Genomic DNA, 19,459 nt, shown 5'->3' with positions numbered 1-19,459 from the left:
ATGACACTGTTTATGGTTTAAGGCTGTGAAAACTGTTTCCTTCATGGTAACTTTAAACCTCCCATTTATAGTCGCATTCATATCCACGTTGGCTACCAAGCAATGTTATTACCTGTGTACAGTAAATATAAAGCTTATTCAAAAGTGTACATAGTACTATTAGAAGAAAAATCGTGAAGCCATCTGGAATGATCACAGCTGCTGTGGAAAAGCTCTTTGTGTTTTAGTAATGCTGCTGTACCATTTGGTACCAATTGCTTTGGCAATTGCTCTAGAAGCATTTGAACTTTACTGTCCAAGCTGCAGGAAGAAGTCAAAGGGAACTGGCTAAAATATACTTCTTGTAGTGGGATTGCATGAAATAGACACACTGACACACCACAATGTACAAGTAGTCAGAAATCTGTGTAGCCTAACATTTGCATTGTTTTATATTGTCTGTCCTACCTGTAGCACTACAATGCATTATCAATTTTAATATTATTACTATTTTAAATTTTTAGGTTTTACTTTCTCTGGATGTTGACAGCAATGAGGAAATCAGGTTCAACATGCGTCGTGATCCACCAGGTAACTCATACATTGTAATACTTCATTAAAATAATCTGATGTAGCTCGGCTCACCTGTTCCTCAATATAAACAGACCCTGGAACATTCACATTAGTGCGCATTCCTGACAAAAATAATTACTTACATTTTTTCTTTGCATGTCTATAGCTAGTCTTTACAAGCTCAATAACTAACAAATTACAGATAAGCAGACAGCAACAAATATATATATATATATATATATATATATATATATATATATATATATATATATATATATAGAAACAGGAGCATAAGCAAAATAAATCATTGGTAGAAAATAGTTTATTCAATGGATGACCTGCGGATACACAGTCTTGGGCTGGTATTCATAGTCATTGCAAGAATGCATTTCGGTAATCCAGTCTGCCCGTGAATGATCTTAGCTAAGCAGTAATTCATAGATGCCATTTACATTAACTCGTAATGGCTGAGAAGGAGCCTAAGTTAATTAACTCATAATGAATGTAAATGAGAAATTATGTAACCCAGCATATGCTAATGAAGTCTGCATGTGATTAATTGTCAAATTTTTGCTCCATTCCCTCATTCCTTGTAAAAAAACATGGCTGTATCTATTTTATCTACTGTGCAATCCATGAACTTGCTCTTATCATAGCCGTTTCCCTGGCTGACTCTGAAAAATGCCAGTCATACATGAAAACATTTCATATAATCATCAGTGCAAACACCTCCATACTGTGAAAAAAAGGTTATGTGACACAACCCCTATAATCACACACTCATGCGGAGTCCAGCCAAGTAAAGCTGTGCTGAAGTAATTTTTCAACAATCATGAATGCCTTGAAAGTACTAAAGAAAGCATTTTGTTAACACATCCATCCTTTCATTTGCCCCTACCACATTTTTGTAAACATATTACTGTCAGTGATAATCTGGAATCTTCCAGAAAAGACATATGTTCAACCAACAAGACCTCCTTACAATTTCAGTACTTCAGTCACTGCATTTCTATTGTGTATGTACAATTACTAAAAGACACCAAAGTAAGTGATTTTCTCGGTGAACTAATCATTTCCACTGCTGCTGTAATGAATTCTCATTTATAAGTGACAGTTTACAGTATTGTAATATGCCCATCATATGAATAAAACACATATTTCATGAAGTGAACTCAATAATCTTACCTCATTTTCAACAATTTACAATATTTCTAATATTTCTTCTTACTTTAAAATGTCAGCAGTATCCTAATTAGTTTGATGCCTAATGTCAGAAATTCCAAACTAATCTGCTGATGTTAAATGTACTCACATAAGTTCAAAATCCATTATGCATTTTGTATGCAAATGAGGCCCTTTCATGTGTATCTCTGTGAATCTCAGTGATACACAAATGTGCATGGCACCTTATAGACAAAATTGCTCTCTCTGCTTCGCTTCACATAGAGCGTATCTTCAGGTACAGATGCTTTTGCCTTACGTAGGCATGTTAAGAACAAGTGTGAATTAATTTGTCAGCATGAATAATATCCACTGACTACAACTGCATTTGGGTTACCACCTGCCCCTCTTTTTAAAGGACAGTCCCTATGTGGGCAGTTGTGTACTGTGAAAAAAATGGAAAAATGGCAAATGTCCTGAAATTTTAGGATACAAAATATTTCTTAAGTTTTCTTTAATAGTTGCATAAAATAATTATTTTGTATCTGAAACACCTAAATGCAATCAGGAACGGCCTTAGGTCAACTGGTGCCCTAGGCAAAAGGGCTCCATGGTGCCCCCCACACCACCCAGGTGCCCCCATCCTGGTCTACCTACACCAAATAAATACTGGGAAAGCACCCCTGCTAGATCGGCACCCTAGACGGCCGCCTAGTTGGCCTATGCCTAATGCCAGCTATGAATGCAATATAAAACAGCATAAGCAATTCAAATGCTTTAAGAATAAGCTTTTATTTTGGCAAAAAAGTGTCCTTCCTTTGCACTGGCTGTAGGTATTGATTGCCCAGCAAAAGTTCATGTTTCTACAAAAAATGACCCACTTTGGTCATTTGAAAAGATGGTAGCCCTAACTACAAACCGGTATAGTGCCAGTGTTTGAAGATTACCACTACAGACACCCATAGTCAAGAACTATGAACACTGCCCCTGTACCTCAGTAGTTATTATTATGAGTTATGACTTTTAATATCACACCCTGCAATGTGTCATCTGGAAAGTTTTGTGCAAACCTTAGATGGCATAGAGCTTTTCAATAAATGTTTTGGCTTGGGGTGAGGCTTTCAAGCCTTATTTTAATGTACCAGACTTCTTTTTTAACTAATAAGACAAGAATGACCATAATATTATAACACTCAGGTATAAGTATACCCCACCTATACTAGCCAGTAATTAATCCCACAATACTTATGTGCTGCAAATTGTCCAGAAAATAATTTGTCATTTAATTAAAATATGTAACTCCATGAAGTGTTGACAATCTGTGAAGAAAACTAAGTGATTGGAGTAATAGCTCTCAACTGTCCAGATTTTTGCAGAATGTCCAGATTGTTGACTCATATTTTTGGTCTGTTTCTCATAAAATTGTAGTTTTCTGACAATTCACTGGCAAACCAGTGAGGACTAAAGTCAGAAAATAATATCAGACATTTGATTTTCAGGCTTAATATCCTTCAGAAAAATCATCATCATCATCATCAGCCCCCTTTTCCCCATTTTCTACATGGGGTAGGGGTGTCGTGTTAACTGTCGCCATCTCTCTCAATACAGTGCCACACTTCTGCCTTCTTCAACACTCATATCTGATGGTCGCAGATCTTCTTTCACACAATCCATCCACCTCTTTGCTGAATGTCCTTGTTTCTTCTTACCTTCTTCCTGTCTGTCCCAAATCTTCTTCACCAGATTGTCTTTTGCTTTTCTTCACATGTCCAAACCACCATAATCTGTTCTCTTTGATCTTTTCTACAATTGGAGCTACTTTGACTTCTGCTCTTATGTCCTTATTTCTTCGCCTGTTCCACAGTGTGCATCCTACCACCCTTCTCAGACACTTCATTTCCATCACCTCTAGCTTCTTCACCTTTCCTGCCTTTACTGCCCAGGTTTCTGTACCATACAGTAGCACTGGTCACACCATTGTCTTGTACACCTTACTTTTCAGCTTCTTTGGCATTCTTCTGTCATATACTACACCTGATACTCTATGCCAGTTGGCTGCAGTCCCTCTGATTCTAGCTTTGACCTCTTCATTCAGACTTTACCTGTTCCACTATCTTCTCTTCTATTTCAATTCTCAGCTTCTTCTGATTTCCCCAGTTTGCTGCCATTACCACTGTCTTATCTGTGCTTAGTTTTATCACATGTGCCTTCAGTTTTGCACTCCATTGCTGTATATTTTGCTGTAGTTCTTGCTCAAAGTCTGCTTGTAATGCCACATCATCTGCATACAGCAACTTTGTTGATCTGCCCCCTCAAACCTGTTTGCTAACGTAGTCCATCACCAGTATGAACAGCAGTGGGCTCAGAGCTGAACCCTGGTGTACACCCACCCCCACTGGGAACCCCTCTGTGAGACCAAGCAGTGTGTGTATATTTGAGTCATTGGGTCCTTGTATATAGCCTGCACTAATTCTAGCAATGTTTCTAGGACTTCAAACTACTGCAGTACTGCCCAGATCAGCTTTCTTGAGACCTTATTATATACTTTCTCCAAGTCTAGGAATGCCCAGTTGGACTTCCTCATCTCTTGCTTCTTCTGAACTATCTGTCTCACTGCAAACATTGGGTCAGTTGTGCTCCATCCTGATCTGAATCCGAACTGTTCATCTCTCATCTTACATTTTACTACTCTGCGTATCCGTTTACCAATCACCCTCTCTAGAACTTTTGTGCAATGTGATAGGAGTTTGATTCCTTTGTACTGCTCACAGTTGTAGATGTCCCCTTTGTTCTTGTACACTGGCACGAATATGCTTATTTTCCAGTCATCTGGGATACGCCTTCTCTCCACACTCAGGAGCCATTTCCTCCCCCCTATCTCACCCAGCATCTTTATCATATCTGCTGTGACCTCATCTGAGCCTGCTGACTTCATCTTCCTTAGTGCTGTTCTTACTTCTTCTAGGGTGGGCTCCTCTTCTTCTCTCATCATAGACTGTTTCTGGGGCAGTACAGCTACTGTGGGTTTTCTTCACTCAGAAGCTGCTGGAAATACTCCTTCCATCTGCCTTTGATGTCCTGTGGACTGGTGAGTAGGTTGTTGCTGGCATCCTTTAAGAAGGGTGTCTGACTATCTTCTTTATTTTTCTGTATTTGTCTTGCAAACTGATATAGTTTCTGTGTGCCACCTAATGAGTCACTTTCCAGAAGTTGGTAGAGTGCCTCTGATGCTCTATTCTTTGCTATTGCAACTACTTTCTTAGCTACTTTGTTAGCCAACCAGTATTCCTTCCTACCTGGTCAGTCTTTTCTATCTCCCACTTTTTCCTGCACTCCTTCTTTCCTCTGATGACTTCCTGGACTTCTGCATTCCACCACCAGCTTTTTTTGTGTACTATATTTCCATACCTGACTTGGCCACATATCTGTTCTGTATTCCTCACACATGCTGTTTTGAGGAGCTGCCATTCTTCTTCAACTCCACCTATTTCCTTCTCTTTTTGGGGTGCTAGAGCCCTGAGTAATTCCTTGAACTCTTGTGTTTTCTCTCCAGTCAACTTCCAGGTCTTCAGCCTGCTCTCTGTTGACCTTAGGACCTTCTCGGACTACTGCTTGCAGCTGATTGTGGCAAGCAGTGGCTTGTGCTGCAGGCTGACTGTTTCACTGGGGATGACTTTGCAATTATTGATTCTTCCCCAGTGCCTTTTCCTTACTAGGAGAATGTTTACCTGAGTTGCATGTTGGCCACTTTTGTATGTGATCTTGTGACTATCTCTCTTTCTGAACCATATATTGGCTACTATCAAGCCATTTGTCAAATGGAAGTCTAGAATGGCTTCTCCTTCTTTATTCCTATTGCTTCACCCATGTGGATCCAAGCAGTCCTCATATCCTGTTCTGTCTGTCCCAATATGTGCATTCAAATAACTCATTATCAACACCAATTCATGTTGTTCTGCTTTATCTATTAGGTCCTGCACCTGCTGTCTAAATGCACTCTTTTTCTTACTGTCACAGCCCTGCTGTGGAACATACGCTGAAATTATGAATACTGCCCTGTCATTACACTGGAGTCTGATTACCATGTGTCTGTCACTAATTCTGATGATATCCCTCATTGCCCTCTGAAGTCTCTCTCTCACAACAGTTCCCACACCATTTCTAGCCTGTCACCCTCCTGAGTAGTAGACTCTGGATCCAAGCCAAGTGGCTTTGCTGCACTGTCCTTCCATCTTGTCTCTTGGATACACAAGATGTCTAGCATCCTCCGTTTCATCATGTCATCCATTTCCAAGCTGTGTCCCCCCAGTGAACCCACATTAAGTGTAGCAATTCTTAGTTCATGTTTGGCAGGTTGATTGGTTTTACGTTCAGCTTTCACTCAGCAAAGCTATCCCAGGTAACCCAGGCTGGGCAACTAGACACTGGCCAGACAGTAGCTTATTGACCCAGGGCTGCTGGCTTTATGGCTGGCACACACTGGCCAATAGGGGCATATACACCCCTCCCACCGTTAGCATGGGTCCCTGGTGTAGGTCGGAGTAGGCCGGGTCTTCAACCTACTTTTCACCAGTAACTACCCATGCCCTTTGGCGACATTAGTCAACATGACCGACTTACCTAGACCCATATTTTACACCGTCGAGTGGCTAACCCTGCCACATCACACAATCTATGATCCATGTTCTCCTATCTAGAGGATACTGTGCACCACAGCAGATGCCCTAAAGTGGTTGTTCTGTACAAGTCTTCCCCCTATAGGACACCATATAGAGTCTGTGCTGCTGCACACAACTCTGTTCATTGGTGGGTATGAGATGGAAACACTCAGCATGTATTTCGAAGGTGGGAGGAACCCCACAGAGACACAGGAGAATATGCAAACTCCAAACAGGCATTAGTCAGAGGTCAGGATCGAACATTGTACCTTGTGCAATCCTTCAGAAAAATCATGCTAATGCAAAACCTGTTATTCTTTCAGCTTTCTAAGTTTGTAAAAGCAATATTTAAAAAGTGTCACTAATTTCGGGCTTTTATTCCCCCCCCCCTCCTGTTATTTGTGACTTTGCCCAGGTTTCTTGCTCTAAGAGGGTGAGAGGTAATGGATAATGGATACTGTTACCATTATTCCTTTAGTTTTTAAATTGGACAATCTGTGCAGATGGCTAAGTGATTTTTAGAAATTGCTAGAGTCGCCATAATGCTGGCTTCCTTAGCTTTTAAACTGTTATATCTAGAATTCTGATCACTCCTGACCCACACATAACAACAAGTGCTACATACCATGGTCCCATAAGATATAAGGAAGAAAAGGTCCTGTCATTAAATCATCTGTCTTTAAACCTCGCTATAGACAAGAGGGCATTTAGGAAGGTTACTGCTGCAAGTTGAAATAATTGCTCAGTCTACGTCAAAACTGGACAGCACTTAGCAGGATTTTAGCCTAAATTGAGAGGTTACCTTTTGATTGGTTATGGGTGTCAGTGATATAGATATAATGGATGACCTTGTCTGCTCCTACATTTATTTAACTGTAGAATGCCCTTTACCTTTTAAACTTGTGTGTATTTGAGGTTTTTAATATTAATATTCTATGCCTTTTTGTAATTGGCTGCTGTCCTTGGAATGCAGTTTGTAGGTACAGTGACAGTTTGTTATATAATTGCCATATGTGAGTAAGAATTCTGATTTTTATGCAATACTAATACTCTGAGTATTGATTAATGCATTATTAAAGTTACAATATTCTGTTTACTGTTATCTGCTGTTTGTGCCTCTGGCTCAAATCAGGGCTGGACGGGATCCTTGAACCAGCCCACCTATGTTCACTGTAATCTAAGATCTCAGTAACAAGTAATCATGCATCTCTTGATCGCTCTATGCTGCCGAAAGTGATAGGAAGTTAGGGTAAGGTCACAAAAAGACAGCACACACCTTATACGAGCAACATTTAGAGAATTCATTCCAGATACTTACTTTCTCTTTAGATACACAGGTAGCAGTGCTTGATAAAGCTTGCTGAAGCTGTGAACTGATTATCAAGGATCTCAGGAAAAATACCTACAAAGGAGCTGAGCAGAAGAAAGGGGCATCCATATTCTTCTATGTGATGTGTAGATTGACGTTCAAGATGTCCCACTCTGTAAAGAAACTGATCAAATAAGTTTTGCGTCAGGAAATGGCTACAGATGTAACTGATGGAGTCCACCAGTCCATTTATTTACCCCCAGATGTAGTGATCTGCTAGGATGTTGTGTCATTCTGTGGTACTGCATCACCCCTCTGAACAGGGGACATGAACATGTGGCACCTGGTTTGTTTATGTGCCACACCGTAGCCTGAGTGTCCAGCCAGAGTTCTGGGAAAGGGTGAGTCTTTTCTCCCTTTCCACAGTTCAGTTTTTAAGATGTTGAACATAGTTTGTAGCTCCAGATGGTTCATGAAAAGGCCTTCTCCTGGCAGGGAGTCCATTTTTCCAAACAAGGCAAGACCACATGTGAGCTCACCATGACCCAGCCATAGCATCAGTTATGAGAATTTGCAGCAGGTTGTACTGAAAGGACAATCGAGTGCGCGTTTGCACTGATAGACATTGTTTACCATTCCACAGCCTAACGATAATGAGTTGGAACTGAAAGGACAATCAAGTGCGCGTTTGCACTGATAGACATTGTTTACCATTCCACAGCCTAATGATAACGAGTTGGAACTGAAAGGACAATCGAGTGTGCGTTTGCACTGATAGACATTGTTTACCATTCCACAGCCTAACGATAACGAGTTGGAACTTAAAGGACAATCGAGTGCGCGTTTGCACTGATAGACATTGTTTACCATTCCACAGCCTAACGATAAGAGTTGGATATTAACAGATGGTGTGTGAGTGCATGGTGGTCATGCTGCTACTGACACCTTATAGTCAACTGAAACACCTGCTTCTCCGCAGACATCCTAACAGAATCCTGAAGACTATGGCTATCACAAGGCCCAAGAGGTTACCACAGAAACTATCATGGAACCTCTGCTGCATCCTAAGACAGATTGTCAGTGCTATGATGTTCTGAACCCTGAACATAGACAGGAATGACTAACACTGGAGTGTTCACTCCTACTGCATTGAAGGTAATCCTCTGAACTGGGACTAAAACTGATGTATTCCAGTTAATTAAGACCCCATAAGCCTGCAATAAGAGTGCAGCAATGCCGAGGATGCTGTCAGAGAGTCTCCTGGACAGGGTCACCAGTTGTCATTCATCTAAGTAGGAAGACATAAAAAGCTTATGTCCTTCAAAGCCTCTGTCACAATGGTTAGTTCCTTTATGAAAATTCTGCATGCAATGGCTGGATCAGATAACGCCACATTGTACTTTATGTGAAGCCCCACTAAAATGACCTGAAAGAACCTTTCATATAGACCTACACTATGCTGTAAAAAGGCATCCATCATACCAGGAGAAGCCATCAAAATCTGATATACCAAATGAGCTTGTTGAAGATGTTATGTTCTGGAATGATTTTGAAGATGATATGGTCTGCAATGGCAAAGAAGTCTTCTATCCCCTTTGGAACAAGTAAAAGGTAGGAAAAGAATACTCTAGAATAATCTGTCTCTATATAGGATGGTATTCCCTTTATAAACACCTAGGTTCAAAGAGATGTGCAGAAACTGACTAGTCCCTGAGTAGACCTTTTTTATGGGTGAGGTCAGTGATCAATGCCACTCCCAACCCTGAGTTCACAGCAGCCTATGTGGAATTGTTCACAGAGATTCTGTACAACCACTTAAATGGTTGTATAGATTGATGTACCTACTAGAAGTAAGCCCAAAATAAACTCTAAAAACAAACCACATTCGTGGAATCCTAACCATAATAGGCTATATAACAAATGGAAAAAAGTCATGGCTAAAATCAGGAAGAACAACTCCCATAATGATATGAGCTCTCTAAACTAAGAGGACTAATTAAGTCCAACGAGACCAGTTTCAAGGTCAAGATAGCCATACAGGCTAAAGACAACCACAAAACCTTCTATGGCTATGTCTGAAACCTCAAAGGCAGCACACATCAGTGTGCTGAACTAGTGGTTAGTGGTGCCATCATCAATGAATAGAGTGATGAAGGAAATTTGATGGCTGCAAACAAATTCAGCTCAAACTTCACCCCCACTCCCTTCCACCTCTCCCAGTGAAATACCTACTAGCATAACCCCCCCAACTATTAACAGGGAGCAGGACCTGGTGGTGATTGATAAGGCCAAAAGCACAGCCTCATTGTGCCCTGCCAATATTACAGGGTGCCTTCTAAATAGCTTGAAACATAACCTATCAGGACCACTTGAGTCATGTTTCAACTATAGCTTCAAAAAAGGCTTTGTACCATGAAAATGGAGCAAAGCAACAGTTATTCCACTTCACAAGGGTGAATCATCACTCATCCCCAGAAACTACAGACCTATTAGTCTGACTAGTCTAATATGTAAAGTCATGGAATGACTAATCATGGAAATGATCAAGAAAGACATAGGCAACCTTTAGACAATGGACACAACCAAGTTTGACTTTGTCAAGGGAAGGTCATGTCTACTAAACCTGGTGGATTTTTTTGAGAAGTTCACCAAGGCAATTGATGAGGGGAAAATGATGAATACTGCATACATGGACTTGGCTAAGGTGTTCAATACAATACCCTACTCAGGTATAGTTGACAATTTCACTGAAATGGGCATAAACCCCTATGAACCTGCTTGCTTGATTGCAGGCTGGCTTTCAGATAGGACTCAGGAAGTCAGGATCGATGAGACTGCTGTCTGCCTCTGTCTATCTGTCTGTCAGAGATATCCCATATCTCTGACATATAGACAGAGGCATGCAGCGATGCCCAAACTAACATAAGCCCCCCACATAACCTCTATAACTTCCTAACTAACATACCCCCTCCTAATAAATGCCCATGATACATAGTGACACAGATGGGTTGGATTGCATAGCTAGGCTTATAAAGATCCTGGTAGTTGTTAGCCTAGTATATCCCTATGAACCTATTTCAAGACATTCATATGTAGCCATGTCTAGAACCATCAGTCTGTGGTGATGGCTATCCATGCTGTAGCAAACCTGGATAAGTGGTCTCCCAAAGCTGACACTGTATGGTACTAGGAAGCAAAACTGCCTAATGTTTGTGGGTTCTCCTCATTCTAGGTGGGATTTCATTTTCCTTTTTGGAGAATTGGTGTGGTCTAGTAGAAGAGGAAGCCAGGGACTTTGGAGAGACCCTTCACTATGGTCAGTTCTTATTTTCTCTTTTGGAAAACAATACCTCAAAATGGTAGGTAGAACAATCTGCTTCACCTAATCCTTAAACAAAGAAAGCGCAAACTGTACCAACGTGTACAGTTGTATCCTTGCTTGTTCCTTAGCCTGCTTCAACTTTCTGTATGAATATACTGCAGCTAAGTGAAAACCAACTGTCGTAATCATGGTAAGGGTCCTTTTCTTAACCTCCTCGACCCCAGATTTAGGGAAGTCTACAAACCTTTCCAGAATCTGGCCAGGAATGAAAAATTAACTGTGACAGGTGAGACTGATACAGTCTCAGAGCTTCAGATGCAGTAAGGTAGGAAGGTGTTGTGATCTTTGGAAGCTATGGTACATCACTAGATCATAATGCAATCTGTCCTGAGGTTCTTACTCAGGATATCACACCACCCTACAAAAAGTAAATAAAGAAGTAAATCATACAAATAGATACAAATATTAGGAAATATGCACATATAGTTTGCTAGGTAATGCAACTTTAACTACAGATGTTTTGTTCAAATAAGGGAATTTTTGTTCAGATAAGGGAATAAGTAAACTAACATATTTACATATATACATTGGTAAAGAAAATATAATGCATGAGTAGCAAGAGACATTGCAAGAGCAGGTAAACATACTTAATACAGGGCAGTGGAAGTGAATGGTTTGATTCATATTAGTAGTTACAATGTAAAGCAGTCATGTGAGGGATCATAAGATAACTAGCATGTAGGTAATAGCTCAAAGCATGTAGGTAATAGTTCAGATATAGTATTTAGTATATATATATATATATATATATATATATATATATATATATATATATATATATAGTGGGTCTACTTCACATAATCGAATTTTCATTTCCCCAAAACTGAAATGGAAGAGACAACTTTGCTGAAAACTTACTTTCACGAACACTCAGATCACAGCAATTTTACTCCGGGAAAGGAACCACTTGGCCACCAAGGCAAAATAATCAAACTGAAACTAATCAAAACTACCCAAGAGGGGGGCTTCACCCACCACACCCCCAACTCCAAGATCACACTACAGTGGGGAAAAGGGCAAAGTTCACCATGGTGACCAAGTGTTTCCTTTCCCGAAGTAAAATTGTGGTGATCTGACCATTTGTGAAAGTAAGTTTTCGGTGAAGTCATCTCATCTTTTTAAGTTTCGGTTAAGTGAAAATTTGATCATGTAAAGGGGATGCAAATATACTATATAGTATTAGGAAAGTTAAGTTACCTAACCATGGATGTTTGAACAAGAAGCATACCTTTAAACAACATTATTTATTAAAGGAGATTATAATGTGGATTACATTAATACATGTACTGATTAAGTGAGTATTCAAAGGAGGTTTAGTACATAGTGTGATGAATATGTAGACGGGGATGTGTGAGCGTACTAATTGGTATCAGTTTTGAAAGATGAAGTGGTCATTATCTGTATTTTAGACTTGGTTAATATTCAAAAAGATTATTTATGACAAATAGAAGATTGTCATTAGTAACTGGGAATTGTACAGAGTTTCAAGTAATAGATCAGTTTTCTTTTTATTAAGAAGGGACAGTGGCATGTACAAATATGGAGCATGTAGGTTCATTAATGAAAGCTGAGTTTGGTGCCAACATACGGATTGGACTTTCGGCCTATATGTACATTTGCTTGTTCCAGACACTGCTAATGGATTGTTCCTGAAAACTGAAAGCAAAGCCTCCTCCCTGCCGACCCTAGTAATATGTGCTAACCCTAACCCTACACTTTACCTTAAGAATAAACTTTCATAACACTACCAGTAATCAGACAAGCTAAAAGCTAGTTTTATGGAAGGATTTTACAGTAAGGATCATAAAATGCAATTGCTTTCTTACGTTCTGTGTTGAAGGTGCTCAATAGTGTGATTGTTTGCTACATTTTCTTTGATGTTTTACATTCCTTACATTACATGCCAAGGTAATCCTATGGGCTAGGCTTGTAAAGGCTCCAGGGCCATTAGCCTAGTACACACCTATGAACCTATGAACCTATTCAACATTGTGATTTTGTGGTCGGTCACACTACAAACATATACACCTACACACAAACACACACACACACACACACACACACACACACACACACACACACCTGTAGATGCAGAAAGTTATATATATTATTTATTATTAAAATATAGAGAATGAGGTATATAGAGTGATGATAGAATCAACAGTTTCATAATACAATAAAAACATATTTTTTTGTGCAAAAGAACTAGATTTCCATAATGAAAAATTGTACAATTACTTTCAACTTCATTGTACTAGAGCAGTAGAAATAAAGAAATAAAAGCTTTTTTTCTGGGATTTGGTATTTTTTCTTTTGCTGTTATAAGTTGCTTTAAGTGATAATCAAAAATCGCTCAAAATCATTTTACCCCTATAATCTGAGAATGATATTCTCGTGCAGAAATTAAATATCATAAATTAATTTTATTTATAAAATCTATTGCCTGTATTCAAAAACTAACCAAATAATGTATTTTTCAAGGTTTGTCGAGATGCAGATTTTCATTATGATGCTTTTACTAACTACCAGGATAACAGACCTAGAGTATTTCATTTGTTTGAAAAGCAAGGTGTGGTATACATGTTGGTAATGCTGTTTTCCAGTTGTGATTGTTGTATTACTGCTTTTTTAGAAAATGACACCTTGTCAGAAACAATGAAGATGCGCCCTGCTGTTATGAAACACATCATGGAAGTGAATAAGAATCTTAGTAAGTAACTTTCGCAAGTCTTATGCATGTTTCCAAATCTCATTGACATGTGCATGGATACATTTTTTTCCTTCTGAATAAATTTATGAATTTATCTCTTAAGTATTAAAGTGAAAATGATTACACTGATTAACATTTTCTTATCCTATGTCTTAGGAGTGCAAAAGTTTGGTTAAGGAAAATAAACTAATTAGCAGAACTGTACAATCAAATGAGTTGATAGCATTCCCTTCATCAGCTTGTCGTGTTGTTGAGGGTTAAAAAAAACTGCATCAGAGAAGAAAGTGAGATGTATCTTCAGATGAAACACAAATCTGTTCGTCTTGCAGTATTTTGGATCAATGTGAGAATTGTTTTGAAAAAGTGTGCTTTCCTCTGAATTCACCAAATTTAGGAGAAAGGAAAATATGTCTTTTTTTTTTGGTAGAGACATCAAATATTTGCCTTTTCTTTCTGCATTTACAACTTTGAGGGAGCCATATCTACTGTCTGCATCTAGGTAATCAAGGATAAAAGTACTTAACCGAAAAGATCACTGGCATCCTGTCATGGATGGTGCTATACCGAGAGAAGAGTGATAAAGTGGATGGTACATTTTCCTAATTTCTCCCTGTTCTTTAAGTTTCTGTGATTTTGCAGTTGGTATATCTCTAGTTTGCAGGTGTGAGGACTTACTTATATATAATGGTGCAGGGGTGCCTCCCCAAGATTTTTTTTCTGTTTTCTGACCTTGGGAATGTTGCAGCTTTGACTGGCAGCATTGAATATGTTTTGGTATGTTGAAGTTGAATAATTAAACTAAAATACACTTGCGTTATCTTCCCTTGCAACAAAATAAGAGGAAATGCAGTGTATACAGCTGAAACAGCTTTGGTATTTAATAAAAAAGCAACTCACAATTACACACAACCACGATAAAAAATGTACCAATGGCCAAACGCACAAAGCTTGAATCAATGAACAAACAATAATCCCAGAGTTTAGCACTTTCACCTATCCCATGTAGGCTTCTTCAGAACTGAAAAACTCTGTAACTTCCACCATTTAAATCTACTTTTTGGTGACAAAAACTGTTACAGTTTTTAAAGGTGTATACCCCATTTTTTACAAAAGTGATTTCATGCTTGTACTAAAATGAAATAGAATGACCATAAAAAGTTAATAAAAAATGTATATACAAATTTTGAAAGTTTTAAAATTATTACATTTTTAAATTAATAAGTACTAAATGAATATTCTATAAATATTAAATAAATCTAGTAACTGATGACAAATTATATACAATTCAATGACAGTATTAATAGTGTTGTTGAAAAAATTCATTTAAAATACATTTGAAAATTCTTGTGATTGTTTCCTAACATTGATGAGTGGTCTAATAATAAAACATTTCCAATTCCTAAATGTACATATACTGAACAGTTAATCACTAAAGTACTTTAATAAAATTCATTCCTTAATGTGATTGTAATGAATAAAAATGCAAAATGAACAAAGAAAAAAAACAAAGAAAAAAACTCTATACTGTACTGAAAAAAATGTACAAATTTTTTGGTGTACATTATTCACTACATATATTTTTACTATTGTCTTAATAACGGTTTCACCGCTATGGAATCATTTAAACCAGGTTCTGAGGCAGCATCTGTGTACAACTGCCACCATACTTCTTTATAACTTAACAACTCTTTACAATTTCCCCCTCTCAAATCTGGTATGATTTGTTCTAAGATCCCAAAGGTAAAACTGTGTTCAACACCTTCCCTATCTACATGCCTGTATAGGGCATTGTTGTTGTCCTTCCTCCTTATACAATACATGTGGTCGTAAATTCTCCTTTTGAAGGCTCTCTCCGTTTTTTCCTACATAAAATGCTGTGCATTTTGAACATTTAGCCATATAAATCACATAAGTTGTATTACAATTGCCCTTTACAAATTTGATAACAGTCCTGTTGATGTTTTCTAAAGTAATTTCAGTTGCCTGTATAATATTCCTACATTGGTTACAATTGCCACATCTACTACTGGAAGTAAGATGTCCTGTTTCTCCTCCATTATATTTGACCTCCTTTCCTGTTTCTAAAATGCTCTTCAAATTGTGTGTCATTTTGTATACTATAAGAGGTTTGTTACCTAATATTCTTAACAAATGTGAATCCACTTGAAAAATCTGCCAATGATTTTCCATTATTTCCTTAATTTTGCTGACATGCGGCGTGTAAGGGAGTATGCATGCCTTCTGATATTTGTTAACACACATCAATTCTTTTTCTTTCTCTTTTGGATCAGTTGCTCCCAATAAAGGTAAGTACTTTGAACCCCATTGTGATGTTACATGCTGTCTAACATCATTCATCATTTTACTGTTGTATTTTCTCTCTTTGAACATTTCAGTAATGAATTCTATCTCTTTTAACATCTCCTAATTTCTAGATGTCATCCTGGCTGCTCTAATACACTGGCCTTTAAAAATGTTGCTCATCATTTTCTTAGGATGATTACTGCTGAATTGCAAATAATCATTCGAAAAGGTGTTTTTTCTGTATATATTCAATTTAAAACCCTTTTCATCATGAGATACTTATATATCCAAATATGCTATCCCATTATTACTGACCGAATGAGTAAATTTGAGAAATTTACTACTATTGTTAATGAAAATGATGAATTTGTTGAAGTCCTCAATACTACCTTTCCATAAAATGTATATGTCATCTAAAAAACTAGTATAATGTATGACATATTGAAAAAAAACTGTTTTTAAATAAAACTTCTTCCTCCCAGTGTAACATTACTAAATTCGCAAATATAGGAGCACTTGCTGATCCCATTGCCACCCCCCTACACTGTTTAAAATATTCCCCCTCAAATAGTATATAATTGTGTTCCAACACTAATGACATACAGTCCATGATGAGGCATATTTTGTCCCATTCTATATTAGTATGTTTCCTAATGCTTTCACAGAACATTTCCAATCCTTGTCTTTTTGGAATACATGAAAAAAGATCTATGACATCTATAGTCACATATAAAAGATTGTTAGTATCAGTTTGGATAGGGTATTTTCTAAGGAAGTCCCAAGAGTCCTTCAACAAGTGAGGGATACATTCGTATATATCTTTAAGCCAGGTGTCAATGGCTTTTCCTAAAGGGAATGTTTTTGCTTTACTACCAGACACTATAGGTCTAAAAGGGGGGTCTTCACTGTTTTTATGTATCTTAGGAATACCTACCAACACTGCCAATGTTGGATGTTGTACTTTCAAAAAATTGTATACATCATTGTTGATTCGATTGTCTATCCAAAATTCCTCAAGATAGGAATTGATCCTCTGGTAAGCTATATTAATTTAATTCAAAGAAATTGGCTCATAGTAGCCTGTTTCTGTAAGAAGTGCATTCAACTTCGCACTGTATTCCATTTTATCATAAATCACAATCCCCCCTCCCTTGTCGGGTTTCATAATACGGATGTTGTGATTGTTTCTAAGATTACTTAATTCTTCCCTTTCTGCTTTAGTCATATTATCCTTATATTTAACTTTCCTGGCAGTATTCATGTACTTGTAAAGATCCCTATGTACCTTTTTCTCAAATAATTCTACCATTGGGTTCATATATGGTATGAAAGTACTTTTTTCTTTAATGCCGTATCTCCTTTGTCCTTGTCTAAATGTCCTGTATCATTCTTATTCTGAAACATAATAGACAAATTTAATTTATGTGTGTAAAGTTTAGTTTCAACTAAATGGTCCACTAAATCAAATTTCGGGGTGGGTACAAATTTCATTCCTTTGGATAATAATTTAAAGTGTATATCCTCCACCTTGAAATTCGTATAATTGTAGATCTTAAAATTGTCTAAACTATATACCACTCCTTCCTTCTGTATACATTTGTTTCCCTGAACTTTTTTGCTTCCTTTCCTTTCTTTTAATATCCATTCCAATTTCCCTTTTTGTGATACCCTTGTCGTTGTTTGTAACCGTTGTAATGGTTCCCTGTCATGTTCCCCATTCTTTTCTTCCAATACTGGGGGTTCCAATTTCTCTGAAAATTTTGGTCATTCGCTCCCTGGTCAACATTACCTTCATAATTGTCTTCATAAACTTCCCTCCCTCATTATATCTATTCTGTCCATCAAACCTGTTTGGTTGATCATAATTATACAATTGTTTGTGATTGCTGTTTTTCAAATCTTTGTACCATTTATATACCTTATTTTCCTTGTACTGTGCCAAGTCCCTGTTCAGTTTCTTACATTTCCTTTCATAAGTCGACTGAGATTTCTTTTCCACAATCTTAAATTGCTTGCTATATAAATTATTCCACTCATCAAACAATAAATCATTCTCTATCTCTAAATTTAATTTCTCAGCTTGATTAATAAGTTCTAAAAGTTTCCCATCATTATACTTTATCAATAATTTCATATATTTAAATCCACACTCATTAAAAAAATCATTGAATTCTCTAATACATTCCTCATTAATATTCACACCTAATGGGAATTAAAAAAAAACGTAGGCCCATTGGGACTATTTTCAATATTAAACATTTGTGTAAATATGCATTCTCAATTTTAGTGTTGTCAATACTATTCAATAAATTTCCTAATTTATAAATCTTGTCCTTGAGTGTTTCATTCACAACACTTTTGTTGGGGGACCTAAGTTTCCCCTTTTCAAAATTGTCAAAATTACAGTCATTGAAAATAAATCTGTTCATATTAAAATTCTTACTATTGTCATCAGTAATCACTTTGTTGTTATGAAAATTCAATTCAGTACCTTTGTTCAACACCGCAGCCCCTGCAGTGTGTGCATATGTTTTGACAGGCTTAACTCGCTTCGATCTCGTACCTGTACGGAACATTTCTTCTTCTTCCTCATATTCATAAATAGAAAAATCAAAAGTTAAACCTGTGGAGTCCAAATTGTGTTTTTCCCTGGTGGAATTGGGAACCTGTGAGGCTGGTAGATCAATATCAGCGCTAGCATCCGAATGAGCTCTGCGCTGTGATGCTTCCGCTGCCTCATGCGGGCTTCCCAGTGAAATATTGTGCTGAAAAACTAGACCATTGGATGAATTTCCTTTAGACAACACACCCGGTTCTGCAGAGCATTTATGTGAATTCACTTTGGTGGTGATACCACCCGATTCGATGTATTTACCATTGGAATTACCATTGGAACAAATGTTCCTTCCCTTGTCCGTTGTCTTCATGTTTCTCTGCTCCCTGGTGTTACTTTTAACTTTGTTGCTGCTAAGTTTGTCATTAAGAGCACTAGGTAGAACAGACAGTTCAGTACCTTTAAAATCTTTTTTTTTTTTTTTTTTTTTTAAAAATCTTTTTATTGATTTTCAGATAGTACCTTTAAAATCTTGTTCTACCTTAAGCATAAATGTGCTCAACGTGTGTGTGAGTTGCAATAATTCCCCCTTCAGTACTGCCAACTCTGTCTTGACAGTCTCTAAATCCAATGTTTCAGGGGATTCGTTTGTAGCAGACAGCGGTATAACTGCACTTTCCTCCATAACAACTACCGAAGGAAATGGAGTTGCAAAGCAGAATAGTTAAATTAAAATACACTTGTGCTATCTTCCCTTGCAACAAAATAAGAGGAAACGCAGTGTATACAGCTGAAACAGCTTTGGTATTTAATAAAAAAGCAACTCACA

The 19,459-nt window shown here is 37.6% G+C and overlaps 1 protein-coding gene across 1 annotated transcript in view; it reads left to right on the top strand.

Annotated features, from left to right (window-relative positions):
* The window catches only part of LOC122811104 (hatching enzyme 1.2-like), a 204,082-nt gene that overhangs the window by 29,955 nt on the left and 154,668 nt on the right, over window positions 1-19,459 (top strand). Inside the window, exons 2-3 of the mRNA XM_044082681.1 lie at window positions 504-570; window positions 13,695-13,772. Coding sequence (XP_043938616.1) covers window positions 504-570; window positions 13,695-13,772 — 145 coding nt within the window. The remainder of the gene's footprint in view (window positions 1-503; window positions 571-13,694; window positions 13,773-19,459) is intronic.

The sequence above is a fragment of the Protopterus annectens genome, chromosome 9.part0, assembly GCF_019279795.1.
Source record: "Protopterus annectens isolate FY-2018-M chromosome 9.part0, PAN1.0, whole genome shotgun sequence".
Lineage (NCBI taxonomy): Eukaryota > Metazoa > Chordata > Ceratodontiformes > Protopteridae > Protopterus > Protopterus annectens.
The sequence above is the reverse complement of the archived record's forward strand: the minus strand, read 5'-3'. Positions and strand labels throughout refer to the sequence as shown.